This window comes from Microcaecilia unicolor, chromosome 8 (assembly GCF_901765095.1).
Source record: "Microcaecilia unicolor chromosome 8, aMicUni1.1, whole genome shotgun sequence".
Classification (NCBI taxonomy): domain Eukaryota; kingdom Metazoa; phylum Chordata; class Amphibia; order Gymnophiona; family Siphonopidae; genus Microcaecilia; species Microcaecilia unicolor.
In genome coordinates, this window is record NC_044038.1 from 154,206,766 (window position 1) to 154,224,699 (window position 17,934).

The window sequence follows — 17,934 nt, forward strand, 5'->3', positions numbered from 1 at the left end:
AATTAGGAATTCATTGGTTACTTTTAGTTTCCTCTCGAATAAGTGATTCTGTAAAGATGTACTTTGGCATCCCCAGATTCAAGAAAGAATGAAAAATAAATGCATCTGTGTCACCCTCCGTGGTCTTGACCATTGCTTTAATGCCACGTTAAAAGCCTGAACAGTTCAGGACTTGTTCAGTTGTCGAAATGATATTAGCTCCCTGCAAGTCTCCTGTGCCTACATGAGGAGTGGCCCATCGAGTGTCCCCCTTATTTTATAAACTTTTATGCAAATTCACACTTACCCTGGGGATTCTATTTATCGTGTCTTCGATTTCTGTGTGGAAATCGAAGCATATTCCATAACAATGTGTATAATAATAATAATACATGACACTTGTATCCCTCACTTACCACAAAAGTTCAGTGTGGCTCACAAAAGCGTAAAATGGACCAACTCCAGGAATATTACACATGATGGTCAACTAACCGTCAAGAAAAACAACACCGTCACATTAAAAATTTCTTAAACAAGAAGGTTTTCAACAGTTTAAAAAAAAAAAACATTTAATCAGACTGCCTTCTTAGATCAATAGGTAATTCATTCCAGTGATCGGCTGCCAAATAAGCAAATGTGCCAGAGAAAACCTGTTTATAAATCACCTGTTTTAGATCTGGATATTGTAAAAGCAGAAAACATCTGGATCCAGGCATAATATTTCTAATTGGAGCTGATAATTGGATGTTAACAAGCAATTACCAGCACTAATTGGCATTAAATAGAATTTACGCGCACTACTTGCTAAGCGTACTCTGTAAAGCAGTGTGCGTAAATTCTAAGTGGGCTTGGTCATGGGCATGGAATGGGAGGGTTGTGGGCATTTCTAAAATCTATACATGTTCTTACTGGATATATCCGCTCCGTGTGTAATTTAGGCATCAGGATTTAAACCAGGTTTTATTTGGCGTAATTGGCTGCAGCTAAATTTAGTTGTGTGGACCAATGATCGGCATATTCTATAAGTCAAGTGGAAATTTAAGCCTATTCTATAAAGCATGCCTAAATTAAGGTGTACTTTATAAAATATGCTTATGCAAATTTTGTTTTGGTGCTAATTTTTTAGGCGTGATATACAGAATCTAGTCCTTAGTGTGCAAATGTGCGTGTGCAGTTTATAGCATAGTGTCAGTTGTGTGCATAATTTAATTTAATAATTAGATGCCAGTTGGAATTAATGACCAATTCTTTGTTATAATTGGTCTTGACACTAATTAGCACTAACTAGCAGTAATGTTCAGAATTGTCATTAATCGCTATAAGTTGAGCACTCAAAATCCCTCTGGACCTGGAAGGAGCATGGGTGGGACAGGGGCATGTCAGGCAGTTACATGAGCTGGTTATTCAATACTTAGCACTCACACCACTAAATGCAAACATTTACACCATCCATTGAGTTAATATAAGTGTGTGCATCATCCCAGCGCCTTACTTTAGGCAATCTTTAGAGAATTAGCCCCTGTGCATGCAGTGAAAGCACGCATTAAACAGTATATTCTGCTTCTGTCCTTGTGCATGGTGTATTTGCCCTCTGTCATGTGTGGTATGTGGAGGTGTAGCAAAGGCAGAAGTTTCAGTGCTTTGCAGCCACCAAAGAAAGGCTCTTCTATCCATATTTGTGTGAAACAATGATGCCATCCACTGGGAGGTTACGTTAACAGCAGCAGGCACACCTGCAACAGTGGGAGTTCTCCTGCAACAAAGACAATCCAAGCAATAATTACAGGTATCAACACCCAGTTCTATTAGATAAGCCAAGACATCAAGAGGAAAGGGCTTGTCTTCATCATGCCTAGATTCAATGGTAGAGCGGAGATGAGAAGCCAGGCTCTCAATTCCCTGCTCATTAAATCACTGCATCTCCGTAAAGAAGAAAGTGTGATCAGGTCTCAGATATTGCTTAATCATGTTAATGGCTGTTGTATAACCTACCCTCCCAAGCATGCACACACACTAACACACACACACACATACCACACCTTTACATGCCAAGGCTATTCAGTGCAAGCACAGTTTGTATCACATCATACAGTGGAAAATTTGTAATGAAAATTAAATGACAATAGAAAAAAAATACCAGCATGGGCTGAAAAGTTCCAGAGGGCCTCATTTTACAGAGACAAAAATAACTTTCTTCAAAATTCACAGCAGTCTGCCTACACAGAAAGAAACTTACAGAGCATAATGCAAAAGGCATTACATCCATTTAAATGCACAAATGTCATTATTGATAACACCCTCTCCCACACACACACACACACACACACACACACACACACACACACACTTAAATGCAGAATATTGTAATTAAGAATTCTTTTTCCTCCCACAGATACAACCACATGCAATACTACCCATGTATAAAATCACATAGGTATATACGCAACCTCGTCCCATTTGTACATTATGCAAATGCACATTTCTTGCACAATTTTTTCTTCCCCCACCACATAAAAATATGTACATCCATACATACGAGTATCCACACGCACACATTCATACATTCAAACACAAGAATCCCAGGGATAGGTTGGGTGGTTTTAAGGAAGAGCATCCCATTGAGCACCTGGAAAAGGACTGAAACACCCACAGTGAAAATGCAGTATAATCAAGAGGATGAAAGAAGGGCTCAGAAGGTGACCCTGCATCCCAGTTTAAATACTGGGTGCTGCCAGAAATCACTGTTGAAATGAAGCCCAGCATTCAGGAACCCAGGACGATGCTATAGGACAAAGGATAGTAAGGGTAGTAGTATAGACCTGGATATTATGTGCAATATTGGGTTACTTTTTCGAATGTGTGTGCTTGGCCAAGTGTGGGAGGTGTATATTTATTTATTTATTCATGTGTGCATGAGCACTTATTAATTTAGACCTGCAAATCAAAGTATGCCACAGACCCTGTGTTTAATTCCAAGGCTGGCTTAGTGTCTGCATATGCCCATACTTATGTATACATTAGCAATTGTTATGAGTTGGCTATGTGTAACCATGCACCTGTATCCAAGACTATAAAAGCATTGCTTCTCTATGTGTCCGTGCTTCTCAACTGTCTCCTGCAGGCACACCTAGCCAATGGAGCTTTTAGGATTACCATAATAAATATTCACAATATAAATGTGAATATATTGAAGGCCCTCTGAATGCAATCTCTCTCATGCATGTTCATTGCAGTAATCCTAAAGCCCCCTCTGGCTAGGAGTGCCTCTAGGAGAAGACTGATAAGTATTTGCTCTCTGCCTCTCCCTTTTTAACTCTTTGTTCATGTTTCATAACACTGATTCAAAATTCCACTCCAGTACGTCTGATGTCCTTTCAGATCCTGTTGGACATGAGTCGAGTGTTGAGTTTCCTAAAGAATGATCTTAGTTTACATATCTTACATTTTTTCTTCCTATTTTTATTTTTCAATAGTCCATCTCTTTCCTCCTCCCAGTCTTCTTCCTCACTTGCCCAGGGTCCCCAAGCACCCCCATTGAACTCTGGATTGCCACGTGGATCCTCTGCTGGGTACCTTACAGGAATAGCAGTCCTATTATAATAGACTAATCTTTTCAGCAGAGATCTGACTACATCTGGTCGCTGCTCTGATAGGTCATAACGCTCATAGGGGTCTCTACTGATGTTAAAGAGCCAGATGGATTTCCGCACCCCATCCGTTAGTCGTTCTAGATTCCACCAGCTACCAGGGAAGTTGGTCAGAGTTTGGGGGGGGATCCAGTCACTGTACCCAGGGTCTCCAGTCAAGAGCTTCCAGTCACCCATGCGAATAGATGCCTGCACTGCTGTATTCCAGATCCCTTGACCCTCTTCAAAAGATCCAGATTTAGCAAGGTTATAGAGAGGATCGATATTGTGAAGAATTTCTGTTCGTGGAGATACCTTCCCCTCACTGATGGCAGGCCAAACATTGTACCCATCCAACCCCTCTGTGTCTGATAGATTGCCACCTGCTAAAGTAACGAGAGTGGGATACCAGTCTGTAATGTGAATCAATGCCCGGCTTGTCCTCCGTTTTCGCTTGATCAAAGGGCTGTGGACAAACCCGATGCCACGGACTCCACCTTCCCAGTAAGTTCCCTTGCGGCCCCTCAGAGGCCAATTGCTACCACCAGAAAAAGTCTGTCCTCCATTGTCAGTGGAGAACACAATCAAGCTGTTGTCATAGTAACCATATTTCTTTAGAGCCCAAGTGATGTTCTTCACCGCTTCATCCATGCAGGTCACCATAGCAGCATACTTACGTCGTGCCACATTGCCCATGGCTCGATACCGGTAAATATACTCCTTGGGAGACTGGAGTGGCGTATGTACAGCTTGGAATGCCACGTAAATGAAAATGGGCTCCTGTGGGCTGTGTGTGGCAAGAATCCTTCTTACTCGCTGGGCATACAGAAGCGTTGAATACTTCCCACTCTGGTCCCATGCCACGTTCTCACCCTCATGCAAGTCATATCCACAGACACCAGGGCCATCACAATTGTCATAACGATAGTAGTCCACGTTGCCTGTCAGGGAACCCAGGAAGGTGTCAAAGCCACGCCGTGTGGGCAAACACTCCTTTTTGTAGAAGCCAAGGTGCCACTTGCCTACCATATGCGTGGAATAGCCAGCCTCCTGCAGTTTTTGGGGCAAAGTGACTTGGTTGAGTGGCAAGCAGTTAGGCTGTCGTGGTCGAATGATAGAGTGCTGCAGACCTGTGTGAATTTGGTACCTATGTAAAATGGAGAGGAGAGAGAAAAGCAAAAGAAAGAATAAACAAAATTATAGAAACAATATCTATTTTGTCTTCTCTAAAAAGCACTTGTCAAATGACTTTAATTCATATGATTACACCCTGGTTTTGTTTGCATTATATTTTATAAATATAATGCTAACAAAACCACAGAAAGTGAAAAGAACACAAAAATCCCACGAAGAGTCACGGGACAAAGAAAGGAGTGAGCACAGAGTCAGGCTCTTCAAAAACAGACCATGGACGCTGAATAAGAATAAATGACTTTATTAGAGGATGACACATCGATGACCCCCCCCCCCCCCCACACACACACACACACACCACCAACACCACCACCATCAGCACATACACCCCTCTCTCTCCCAGACCACACTCCCCCAGTCTACCTTTAAATGCAGTAGTCACCTACCGAGCATTGGCAAAGTTTCACCTAACGCTACTCGCCCCAGCTCTGGCAACTTCTCTCTGCCACATCCCACCCCACTTTGGAATAACTTCCTATTTCCACAGGGGCACAGCAGAGGGAAGATGCCGGAGCTGGTGCAAGTAGCGTTAGGTGAAACGCTGCCAGCTCATGGGAAGAGACAACTGCATTTAAAGATAGACTGAGGGGGGCTGAGAGAGAGGGGGACTGAGAGAGAGGGGGACTGCCAGACTCAGGGACAGAGGTTTTGGCTGCTGCGAAGGAGCAAGTGAAGCGGGCTTTTTGGCACCCTTGAGGCTCAGTGCTCTGAGCCAGTGCCTCACCTGGTCCATGCCTTGAGCCAGCCCTAATGTTAGCACAAATAAATGAAAATCAAATAGTAAGATACATTCTTGTTATGACTTGTCTGTTTCCAAGGCTTTTTCCCTTTTTTATATACCCACCTGCCCCCAATTTACCTGGTCATTGCACAGAAGGCTCTGGGCCAGGGCCCATGCTCCATATATCCTTCTAGAACAATGCAATCACAGGCCCTGAATCAAGCCTCAAGGCTGGCTACATGCGTGCATGTTCAGAATACTAAACATAGGGGCCCTTTTACTAAGCTGCACTAAGAAATGGGCTTAGACCATCCTTATGCAGGTCTTTCCATGTGCTAAGCCTATTTCTAGGGTAACCATCAAAAAGGGCCTTTTTTTCTATTTGTTGTATTCCTGGCCTTGCGCTAATACTAGCATTAAAAAAAAATACTGCTGGAGCACTCAGCCAAGATAACTCACCTACTATAACTACCTAATCACTATAACTACCTAATTACCCCTTTCTTCTTCCTCCTACCCTTACCTAACCTCGACACAATATTAAATTTATCTGTCACCCTGCAATGACTTTGCTAACAAAATATGTAAGCCACATTGAACCCGCAATGACTATGTTAACAAAATTATGTAAGCCACATTGAGCCTGCAAATAGGTGGGATAATGTGGGATACAAATGCAATAAATAAATAAATTTAGGATACACTAAGGGCTCCCACGTTATGGACGTGCTAACCTGCTAGTACAGCAGTAACGTCAGCCTACTAGCTGATTGGCGCATCCATGCCCATTCTCCACCCCTAACCCGCCCCCTCTAAAACAAAGTATAAAAACTAACTGATTTCTGACTTCCCTTCTAAGCTCTAGCTTTTTATTAGCAATAATCAAACAAGACTGCACATTCCATACATGATTACAAATTTTGTGAACAATATACTTCTCTCTTTCTCACACATTACTTGCAACATATACAGCCCACCTTATCTTCTTTGGCTAGACTACATACACATTTGCAGCTCATTCCCTCCAAGGTTACAGCTCTCATCCAAAGAAGAATTTAATAATTCTTCTTTATATAACTGGCACAAACTCTTCATTTCTCCTTGGTCTCCTACTGGACCACTGACACAAATTCTCCACTTTTCCTTGGTCCCCTACTGGACCTCTTCCACACCACAGTACTGTCTAAGAGGAGTTAAGAAGTTTGATTGTAAGAATTTCTGAAAATCTAAAAGGAAAGGGTGGCACAGTCCCTAGAACAAAAGTGAAGACAATATAGCTTGTGTTCTGAGAGGGTCAGCCTCCACAGAAGAACCAACGATCACATCTGAGGTCAGTCTCACACTCCTGAAGAGATTCCCACTGTAAGGGAAATTTCCAGAAGAAGAAGAAGTTAGTGCATCTGTACATTTTATACTCTCCTAATTGACTGAACTTTTGTTTTGTATTTGCCACTTAATATTTTTTTTTAAGTTAACCCTTGGTTCAGAACATACTCTGGACTGGACTTCAGTCTGTGGTGGTGGATGCAAGTTGCAAAATGAGAAAGTGGATTCCAGATACCAAAGGCCTCCCAGTTAATCTAGGTCCCAGAAATCCAGTAAGGTAAACCTGAAAAAAAGAAAAAAAAACAGTGTTGCCTCCTTGAAGAGGTACCCCTGGTTTCATTGGCACTAACTGGTTATGTTAGCTCCGAACAAGCGACTTAACTAACCAGGCTGTTTAAATTGCTTTCAATATCAATCCCTGTATTCTTGTAACCCCTGGGACAGCTAGTTTGAGTTTTTGGCCTTCTTTTTGTTGCCTATCCCGATGGTACCCAGATAATTGCTCCTCTAGATGTTCCACCAAAGAAGACAATTTTACTGCTTAATTAGTGTCAACTGATGGTTACACCTTGGCTAAAGGACAACTTTCTGGCATTAAATCTCTGCTGTTTCAGAACTTAGATGGGTCCAGACTCTCAGTTACTTTTAATGTTTGATAGAATTATGGTACCTTAAAGAATTCCTACAGGGATTTGGACATTGTTTGTGGGAGGGCTTCTATTCAGGGGTATCTGGTAGTCCTGAGTACAGGCACCTTTTCTATTGCCTGCTAAAATTGACCCACAGTCCCCAAGTATTAATGAAAGAGCCCAGGATTTGTAACCCTAAGCACACAAATAGGGAGTGCTCCTGCCCCTCTCCATAAAAGAAGCAGTATCTTCAGCCAGTCCCTGTGGGTCCTTAGGAGAAGATGGAGATGCTGCTGCCAGTACATATCAGCTCAGCCCCTGCAAAATGTGGGAGGCAGAGCTACAGAGGCTGAGTTATCTGACAGTGAAGGTAGAAAGCATTTTAGTTTTGGTTCAATGATTTTAATATGCCAACTTTGAGAATCTGAATGTGCCGTATCTCTGATATTCTGTTCTACTTTGCACAAGACAGGGAAAAATGCATTTCTGTTTCTATTTCTCTGGTGTTGTATTGCAGGCAGCTTCTTGGGTGTCCAGTTTTTGTCTCCACATTTCTATGTCTAATATGTGCTCATTTATTCTATATTTGTAAGGCTCTAGCCAAGGTTTCAAGTTCTTTTATTATTTGTTATACCACCCATCAGGGTTCGTCTGAGTGGTTTACACATTCGCATAAAATTTATGAAAGAGAATCATTGAAAGGAATTCCATTAGGACAGGAAAGTTAGAGAAAGTAAAAAGGATAGAATTACAGTAGTGCTATCCAGGATGTCCCACTGCTCCTGCGATCCAGCCCTTGGCCTAGTAAGGGGGTTCAGTAGTGTAGCAAGGGTGGGGCAGTGGGTGCGATCCTCCCCAGGTGCAGGCAGTAAGAGAGTGCACTGAGCAGTCATGAGGCTGTTGTCTCTGCCAGTCGCCTGCCCCCTCTGATGTCATCTTCCTATAACAGCTGTTCAATTGCTCAGTGCAACCCTTTACTGCTTGGAGGGAGAGCAGGGGGGGGTGACACACCTGGAGGAAGGGGGTGCTCCATCCCCCAGGTGGCAACCAAGCTAGGTACGCCACTGAGGGGGTGATTGGCTCATGAGAATGCATCTTCGAATAGAAAGGTCTTTATATCAGTTTTAAACCTGATTAAAGAATCCTGCATTCTTATGTAACTGCGGAGAGCACTACAGAGGCTAGGACTCTACTACACTAAAGATTTTGTTTGTCCGCATGTAGAAATTTCTTGCCATCTGGCTTCTATTTTCCAACAAGAGGTGTGTTCTAATGACTGCAGTTCTTGCTTTTCATAGACTCTGTGGCCAATGTGCAAGCAAGGATGGCCCTGCATATGAGTACCAACATCCAAATAAGATCAAGTTGTAAACCCAATTGGTTAACAAAACTTAGTAAAATTGATATTCCATCTGCCTCATCTAATATTTAAATCAGTTGCTCACAGTCTGTGGAATTCTATCCTAGTTAATCCCTTCTGAGCCAGTCAGCTGCCAACATTCAGCAGCACTTAGGGCCAGATGCACTAAACTTTACGAGCCAATAACGAGCCATTAACGAGCAAGTAGTAAATCCTGGCAAGCACTAAATACTTTTTTCCAACGATGGTAGCAGCTAACGCAAACGGAATGCAGATGAACAAATTGTGTAGAAACCCTATTGAAATGAGATGCACTAAGCTTTTCCGCTTGCCCTAACACTGGAAAATGCTGGGAAATCTAACGAGAGGTCTGTACCTCTCGTTGGGGCTGCGCAGGCTTGGAACACTTATAAAATGTTTTTTAAAAAAAATTGGGAGGGGGCAAAAATGATCAAGTGCTCGTCAGGAGCGTCCTTTATGGGGGCGGAGAATGGCAGGGAAGCTGTCAAGGAAGGAAGGAAGGAAGGGAGGGGTGCCGGGGCTGCGTAAAGTTCTGATTTCAACACAGGGGGGAGCAAGGCCGTCCATAAAGGACGTGTTTTTTTTTAACGTCCTTGGCATGCGCAGAGCAGCCAGCATAACGCTTGGCTGCTCTGCACATGCTTTACCAGCCGATTATCCGACAGTTTTACGAAGGATTCGAGAATGCAAGTGAGCTGCAACGAGCAGCTCATTTGCATTCCCTTTCCTTCATGCATAGCCGTTCCCTACCGATTCGCTATGGAATTCGGTACAGAACGGCTCTAACGACGACTTTAGTGCATCCCCCCTTAGTCGGGTATTGTCACTGAATATCACCCAGGAGTGTAGCCAGACCTCACGGTGGGAGTGGCCAAAGTCTGAGGTTGGGGGCACATTTTGAGTGGCGCCCCGCCGCCCCCACCATCGCTACGCCTCGCTTCCTCACCCCCCACCTCACCTCCCCCTCACCGCCTCGCCCCCTCACAAACAAATACCTTTGATTGTGGGGGTCCCCAACCCCAGCCAGCCGAAGCCTTCTTCAGCGCAATCTCCGGCGCAGCCATGTTCGTTGCCTGCCCCCTCCTCTTCTTTCTTGAGCGTCAGCATGCACAGGAGAAGAAAGAAGAGCAGGGGGCAGGCTGTGAACGTGGCTGCACCGGATACCACTGAGCGTCAATGTGCACAGGAGGAGCAAGAAGAAAGAGGAGCCAGGAAGCGAATGCAGCTGCGCCAGAGACCGCTGAGCGTCAGCATGCACAGAAGGAGCAAGAAGAAAGAAGAGCAGGGGGCAGGCAGTGAACGCGGCTGCACCGGAGACCGCTGAGCATCAGCGTGCACAGGAGGAGCAAGAAGAAAGAAGAACAGGGGGCAGGCAGCGAACGCGGCTGCACCGGAGACCGCTGAGCATCAGCGTGCACAAGAGGAGCAAGAAGAAAGAAGAGCAGGGGGCAGGCAGCGAACGCGGCTGCAGCGGAGACCGCTGAGCATCAGCGTGCACAGGATGAGCAAGAAGAAAGAAGAGCAGGGGGCAGGTAGCGAGGGCAACTGCGCCAGAGACCGCTGAGCATCAGCGTGCACAAGAGGAGCAAGAAGAAAGAAGAGCAGAAGCAGGCTGTGAACGCGGCTGCACCGGATCCCACTGAGCACCAATGTGCACAGGAGGAGCAAGAAGAAAGAAGAGCCAGGAAGCAAATGCGGCTGCGCCGGAGACCGCTGAGCATCAGCATGCACAGGAGGAGCAAGAAGAAAGAAGAGCAGGGGGCAGGCAGTGAACGTAGCTGCGCCGGAGACCACTGAGCATCAGCGTGCACAAGAGGAGCAAGAAGAAAGAAGAGCAGAGGGCAGGCAGCGAACGCGGCTGCACCGGAGACCGCTGAGCATCAGCATGCACAGAAGGAGCAAGAAGAAAGAAGAGCAGGGTGCAGGCAGCGAACGCGGCTGCGCCGGAGACCGCGCTGAAGAAGGCTTCAGCTGGCGGGGGTTTGGGACCCCCGCCAGACAAACTAGGAGCCCGGACAAAATTTGCGTGGGCCCAGGACCCCGTGGTGCCCCGTAGATACACCCCTGATATCAACCCTAAGTGGCCATCTCCAAAGCAGCTGGGTTAGAAACATGATGGAGGCAGAAACAAGTGGGGAGCAGCAACTCATCTAGTTAGCAGCAATATTCAGTAGCCAATCAGCTAAGTAAGTGCAGGAGTACAAGAAGCAGATCAACAAAAATAAAGAGAATTGATGTTTATTTAAAACGCTTACCCAACGTGGCCACGTTTCACCCTCAGGCTGCATCAGGGATAAAACTATAGGGGAAACAGTAGCCACTTTTCTCCTACTAGTCAAAAATCTATGAAAACAGCAAAGGGCAGCACCTTGACTACTCAGGTAGAAAACAGTGTTGATCTGCTTCCTGTACTCCTGCTTTGCGTATTGGCAGGTCTCTGCCTTTTGAGCGCATAAAGGGGTCCTTTTACAGAGACACCCTGAAAAATGGCTTGCGGTAGTGTAGGCGCGGGTTTTGGGGGCGCGCCGATCCAATTTTTTTATGGAGCCTGTAAATTAGGCCCTTTTTTGCCGAAAATGGATGTGCCGCAAAATGAAAATTGTTCTGTGTCCATTTTGGGTCTCAGACCTTACCGCCAGCCATTAACCTAGCGGTAAAGACTCACGTGGTAACCAGGCAGTAATGACCTACATGTGCCAAATGCCACTTGGCCCGTGTCCGTTACGCGTGCCCGAAAATAACAAATATTTTTCAGACGCATGTATCAGACGCACGGCAAAAATGAAATTACTGCAAGAGCCAGGCAGTAGTCAGGCAGTAGCTCATTTTGGCACACATCAGGTGTGTGTAGACGCTTACGCGGCTTAGTAAAAGGGCCTCAAAATTTGGACAGCAAAAATGTTGTCCTAGGCTTTATGCACCAAGTTAAACAGGGACCAGTCTGAAGATCGGCCAGTACCTGGTTAACTTCCAGGTCAGCGGACATACCTGGATATTCAGTGCTACCAACTCACTTCTGGAAGCAGCTTATAAGCCGCTCACCTCTGTGAGCTGAATATTGACCCTTAAGGTAATATGACAGGGTCATAAGATGCTTTACAACACCTCTATTACCTGTCTGTAACTTGCTTTGAACTACTAAAAAAGGGGTGAATTAAATCTGAATCCCTTATCCTTGCCCTTCACAGTACAGGTGAAGGGGATGGGCCAGAGTTATGGAGTAGCCCACCAAAAATAGAATTTGACAAAGGAAAACCAACACAGTAGTAAAGCACAATTTTTGCTTCTCTAACCATTGTATTAAGGTGCAAAAAAACAGTAATTCTGTACAAAGAAAACAATACTACAAAATAAATAGATTGCTGATATAAAATAACTGAAGAGCAGCATAGGAAGCTGGTTCAGTGGCATATAAGTTCAATAGGCACGTGACATACTACCTGTAAAACATTTAGAAGTGGAGTAGAGGTACCATCTGTGTCCTGCTATTTCATGAGATTTACTGAACACAGCATGCACTTTTGTAACAATGGTCATGGCGCACCCCGTTGCCTGCAAAACCCGAATTCTCTACATCAGAGGTTCTTAATCTTTTTTGGATCCTGCACCACTTTAACTGGTCAATGAAACCCTCACATCCCCTTCCTAAACTATGTGTCCACTAGTGACTACTGCCAGCTACATATGTCATTATTAGCCATTAACATGTCGCTAAAATTACACCAGTACATAGTTATACTACCAATGAAATCAAACTTAAAGCTACAATGTGACATCAATTGTACATAACGTTGTTGAATAAGATGATCATTTACAAATGATACATACCAGGGGCCCTGTTTACAAAGGCACGCTAGCGTTTTTACTGCGTGCTAAAAATTCGAGCTCGCTGTATAGATGCCCATAATCAGTGTATTTATTCTAGCGAAAAAGTTGCCGGTACTCAAATGCCAAGCCACCCTTCAGGGGTGGGGTGATCTCTGAGGGACCCACCCCACATCAGCCAGGCCCCCTGGAACCAGTCGCAGAATCTATGACAAGGCAGATTTGGTGTGTAGAGCCTGAGCTCTTTCATTAAAACTTGGGGACCATGGGTCAGTTTTAGCAGACAATGGAAAAGGTGCCGGTACTCAGTACCCCCAAGTACCCCCTCGAAAAAAAGCCCTGCTCATAATATTCCTATAGGCATCTACACTGTTAGCACATGCTAAAAATGCTAGTGCACCTTTGTAAACAGGGCCCTAGGATTGCAAGCTTTGCAACAATTCACTAATTTCTTTCAATAGGTCACAGCCTTTGTCATGAAAACATGATTGTGCAACTTAGAGAAGAAGGAAGCAAATTAAATTAAAAAAAAAAACCCTTATGTTTCATTGCCATTAGTAGGAACATTGCTGCTTTTTACCCTCAACCAACACTCAAAATTGTGGTTTAGTTCTTGACAGCATAACACGCATATCATCACATACATTCATCTGTTTCTGCTCTGGGCAAATTCCTTTGAAAACTGTCCTAATAACCACCTCGTTCTGTCTAGAATGTTTCAATAAATTGCCTCAGATTTCAAGACCCTTCTGTGCACTCAGTTCGACCTCTTCCCACACTCCTTGGGAGTGCGGTCCCCACCGACTAAGAATCTCTGCTGTACATCAAGAAGCAATAGATGTGTCCGTAGTCCAGTTTCATACTAGCTTGTGCCTCCCATTTATTCAGGTGAATCTCCAGATGCTAAGGAACCAATATAGAGAAAAAAAAATGTACCTTGTAATATTTTTGACAAGGTGTGAGGGTGCAGTCCTGTGAGCCGACTTTAACCAGGTGTTGGCTTGGGACTGTAAGCATCACAGCAGGGGTTTAGGAGAGAAGGGGAACAAGGGGCGATTGCTGAGAGCTGTTTGGGTTTGAAAGGGCTTGGGGATAGGTGATTGGTTGGCTAATGAAAGTGTCAGGAAATTGAGAGGAGGATTGTGGAGGAGTGTTGCAACAGTAGGAGCCAGCTCACTTGCCTTGTGAAGCTGATCCCACCATTTTCTCCTTGCTCCCACCCACCCTTCCTTTGTTGTTATGGTTGTTTTGGACTTTGTGATTTGTTAATGAAGTGGGGATTCATCGCAGTTGGGGGCAGGGTGCCCAAGCCAAGGATTTTGTATGGGTGGAAAGTTGTATTGTTACTACGGAGGATAGGATAAGTTCTTTTACAATGTCATTGGCTTAGCAAGCGCCAAGCTGGGGGCTGTGGTAGTTCACAGCTAGTAACATGGCATGAACTGCAAATGGTAGGGTCCACTGAGCTACTTCAGTGGGTACTGGATAGCTCAGTAGTCATTTAAACTCCTAGCTATGAATATGGCAAGTGGATATGTTGGGTTTTGCGTTAACTTTTGGTATGAATATTTTCTGCTTGGCTCAGGCGTATTGTTTGATCTGTTCAGAATAAAGCTGCATCCAGGTTCAAACCATGTTTTGGTGTCGTATGTACTTTATGGTGGATGGAATGGGAGTGGGGGTGGGGTTGGGGGTGGAGCTTAGTGCTGGAAATCTGGATGCCAGTTATGAGGTTACCTGTGAGCCTCTAGCCTGGACACTTTGACATATTAAAAAGGTCATTTCCAAACTCCTATTACCTGTGACCTGCATAGCATTGACCAGTGAAACATGGAGCCAACCACGTTGTACAAGGTAGAAAGGAAACATGGCTTAATTATGACAGACACATTAGTGATTAACATGAGTAAGCACTAAAATCACAAAGAGACCATCCAGCTTATTTTCGAAAGAGATCGCCGCCCATCTTCCGACACAAATCGGGAGATGGCTGGCGATCTCCTGAAATCGGCCAAATCGGCATAATCGAAAGCCGATTTTGGCCAGCTTCAACTGCTTTCCGTCGCGGGGCCGGCAAAAGTTCAAAGGGGGCATGTCGGTACGGTAGCGAAGGCGGGACGGGGGCGTGCGTTGAGATGGCTGGCTTCGCCCAATAATGGAAAAATGAAAGCCGGCCTTCACGAGAATTTGGTCTGCTTTATTTGGACCCTTTTTTTCAGGTCCAAGTCCCCAAAAAGTGCCCCAACTGACCAGATGACCACCGGAGGGAATCGGGGATCACCTCCCCTGACTCCCCCAGTGGTCACCAACCCCCTCCCACCCTCAAAACAACAACTTTAAAAACTTTTTTTGCCAGCCTGTATGCCAGCTTCAAATGTCATACCCAGCTCCCTGACAGCAATATGCAGGTCCCTGGAGCAGTTTGTAGTGGGTGCAGTGCACTTCAGGCAGGAGGACCCAGGCCCATCCCCCCTACCTGTTCCACTTGTGGTGGTAAATGGGAGCCCTCCAAAAAACCCCAAAACCCACTGTACCCACATGTAGGTGCCCCCCTTCAGCCCTTAGGGCTATGGTAATGCTGTAGAGTTGTGGCCAGTGGGTTTGGGGGGGGGGGATTTGGGGGGCTCAGCACCCAAGGGAAGGGTGCTATGCACCTGGAAGCTAATTTTTTTTTTAATTTTTAATTTTCTAAAAATGCCCTCTAGGGTGCCTGGTTGGTGTCCTGGCATGTCAGGGGGGCCAGTGCACTAGAAATGCTGGCTCCTCCCACACCCAAATGCCTTACATTTCACCGGGTTTGAGATGGCCGGCTCCGGTTTCCATTATGGCTGAAAATCGGAGTCGGCCATCTCATCTAACCCTGGCGAGCGATTTGGCCGGCGCCAAGCGTAATTCGAAAATACGCCTTGCTCCGCCCCTTCGTGGAGCAGGCCCCGAAGATGGCCGCACATCAATTTGGCTGGCGCCTTTCGATTATGCCCCTCCATATAGACTAACAGATTTATTGAAGAAGGAACCTTCCAGGACAAGAGCACACACACTTCATCAGATGCACAGGACATTGAATTCTAGTCCTCCAAAGGTGGAGGAGATTAGCCTGTAAAGTGGCATCAACCTCTATTTTCATTTTGCTGTGGCAGATTAACTAGACCTCTGGAAGTTTTAACAAATAATCATGCATATCTCCCTGTCCCTCATCCACTCGGCCCTCCCTGTCTCTCCTATAACCCACCCCACCCTCACCCTGTTAGACTGTCACTGAAATGCTTTGATGTTTCACTTATATATACTGTTATCTACCAACATTTCTTTATTTCTGATCTGATGAAGAAGGGCGACCTTCAAAAGCTAATCAAAACATGTATTAAGTTAGTTCTATAAAAAAGGTATCATCTTATTTTCTTTTCTATGTTTTATTTTATTCTGTTTCTATTGATTACCTTTGGAAGTGGACTAACATGGATACCACATCTGTCTAACACTAAACAGAATACTGGAGTTCAATTCTCAGCTGAAATGCAGTTTAACCATTTACCTGGCAAGAGGAGCAAAACTCACATCTCTAGGAGGAAAACTGGAGTTTTAACATGGTTCCTACTGACCAGTCACAAATTCAGCTGGCCCCTGACAAAGGAGGAAGAGAACTGACCAAAGTGGACTCTCCTTCCCAAACTGCACCCAGGGATAGTAAAACAAACAAAGCTTTGCAGGGATAAGTTAAAACCTGAGGCCAGAGCCAAATGGAAAGAAATGCAAACTTTTGGGGAGGCGAGGGAAGGGGGCAATAACTTTTTTTTTTTTAAAGCAAGCTTAGAAATGTGTTCCCATGTTTTGCAGTGTCAGACTGATTTTGACCCCCTTCAAATCTGCCATGATCTGTTTTCTGTTTTCATGACTTTGTATTGTTTTATTTTGTGAAAATGGTATAAACACTTCAAAAGAACTAACTAAATAAAATCATGCTCTCTATTTAAAATCAGACGAGGGTCCCAAAGTTTGCCAGAGAAAGCAGAGGAGCAAAAGGTCTGATGTTTCTGGTCCTTACCTGCCAGTAATCAGTTGACTTCTTGATGGAGTGCAGATGGGCTGGATATAGTAATTCTCCAGTTTGACCCCTTCGGCCGCCAGTCTGTCCAGTGTTGGGGTTTCGATGTCGGAGCCGTGGTATCCCACATCGTGGTACCCCTGGTCGTCGGTTAGAATAAAGATAATGTGAGGTGGTCTGGAGGAAGCAGCCAGTCCAGGTTTCTCCCTTGCTTCCATAGCAGCATTTCCAAGAATATTGGGTTTCATCCAGTCCCAGGACATGTAGCCAAAGCTGAGCAGACTGACCAGAGAGAAGCCAGTGAGGGCATAAACAGCCATGTCGGAGCAAAGGGATCGGTCCTTTTGCACCCTTCAATAGCCAAACATCTCCCCCCCCCCCCCCCCCCCCGGCTGTCTAGAAGTACCTCCAACCCCCCAAAAACTCCTCCTCCTGCAAAAGCTTCAAGAAAGTTTATAACGAAATGAAAAAAAAACTTTCTGCCAATGAACTGGATCCACAAGGGGTGTTTTTTTTTTTATGGGTATTTATGTTGTTCATCCCATACCAAATAAAAATGCAAAATATGCTTATACATTTTTATGAATCCATAGCTGCTCAAAGCTGCTCCCAAGGGTGAAAACTTGCATCTCAGTCGTTTTAAAAAGCCGCCAAAGATTACAGCAAGATCGACCAGGATTTTTCATACAGTAAACATCTGACCCCTGCAAGTCTTCAGTTAACTTTATAATCTAGCAAAGGCTTTTTGGCACTTATAAACAGAGCTCAGCCTAGGTTACCACCTCTACTAATGCAAAAATAGCTGGCCTTTTCTCCAGAGTTTTTCCTCTAACATAACTGCTTTGCAGCATAAAATCACTGCTGTTTTCCTCTCCTTCCGCTAAAAACAAGCTTCCACGAGATTTGCTGAAGTTTCTTAGGGCTGTGCAGTAAGTATAAGGCAATCAAAACACTCTGCAAATCACTCTTTAGGCTTTCTTGAAAATGCAAACAGTTGCTGTACCCAGCCGGAAATGATTTTGCTAAAACAAAGCTTTAAAACGCATTTTGGAAAAGTTGTAACATCTGCCGGGCTTTAAGCACTGAAGCCAGGTTTATGGAGAACCCGGTACCCTGGCGCCTCCCATTTCTTTAACTCGAAGGGAAAACTGAGCAGACGTGACTGGGACCCTCCAGGGCCCTAAAACCAGCTCTTCTTTCTCTAGAGG

The 17,934-nt window shown here is 44.9% G+C and overlaps 1 protein-coding gene across 1 annotated transcript; it reads right to left on the reverse strand.

The window, feature by feature from the left end:
- Window positions 1–1,097: 1,097 nt before the first annotated feature.
- On the reverse strand, window positions 1,098–17,052 carry ARSI (arylsulfatase family member I). Its single transcript, XM_030211991.1, has 2 exons — window positions 16,727–17,052; window positions 1,098–4,752 (listed from the first exon to the last, which is right to left on the reverse strand). Exons 1-2 carry the CDS (start codon window positions 17,044–17,046, stop codon window positions 3,354–3,356), a joined length of 1,719 nt encoding a protein of 572 aa, XP_030067851.1. The 5' UTR covers window positions 17,047–17,052; the 3' UTR covers window positions 1,098–3,353.
- Window positions 17,053–17,934: the final 882 nt, after the last annotated feature.

Coding starts and splice junctions, on each gene's coding strand:
- ARSI (XM_030211991.1), bottom strand. CDS start 17,046: ATGGCTGTTTATGCCCTCACTGGCTTCTCTCTGGTCAGTCTGCTCAGC. Junction 4,753..16,726: donor AGTCAACTGATTACTGGCAG/GTAAGGACCAGA, acceptor CATTTTACATAG/GTACCAAATTCACACAGGTC.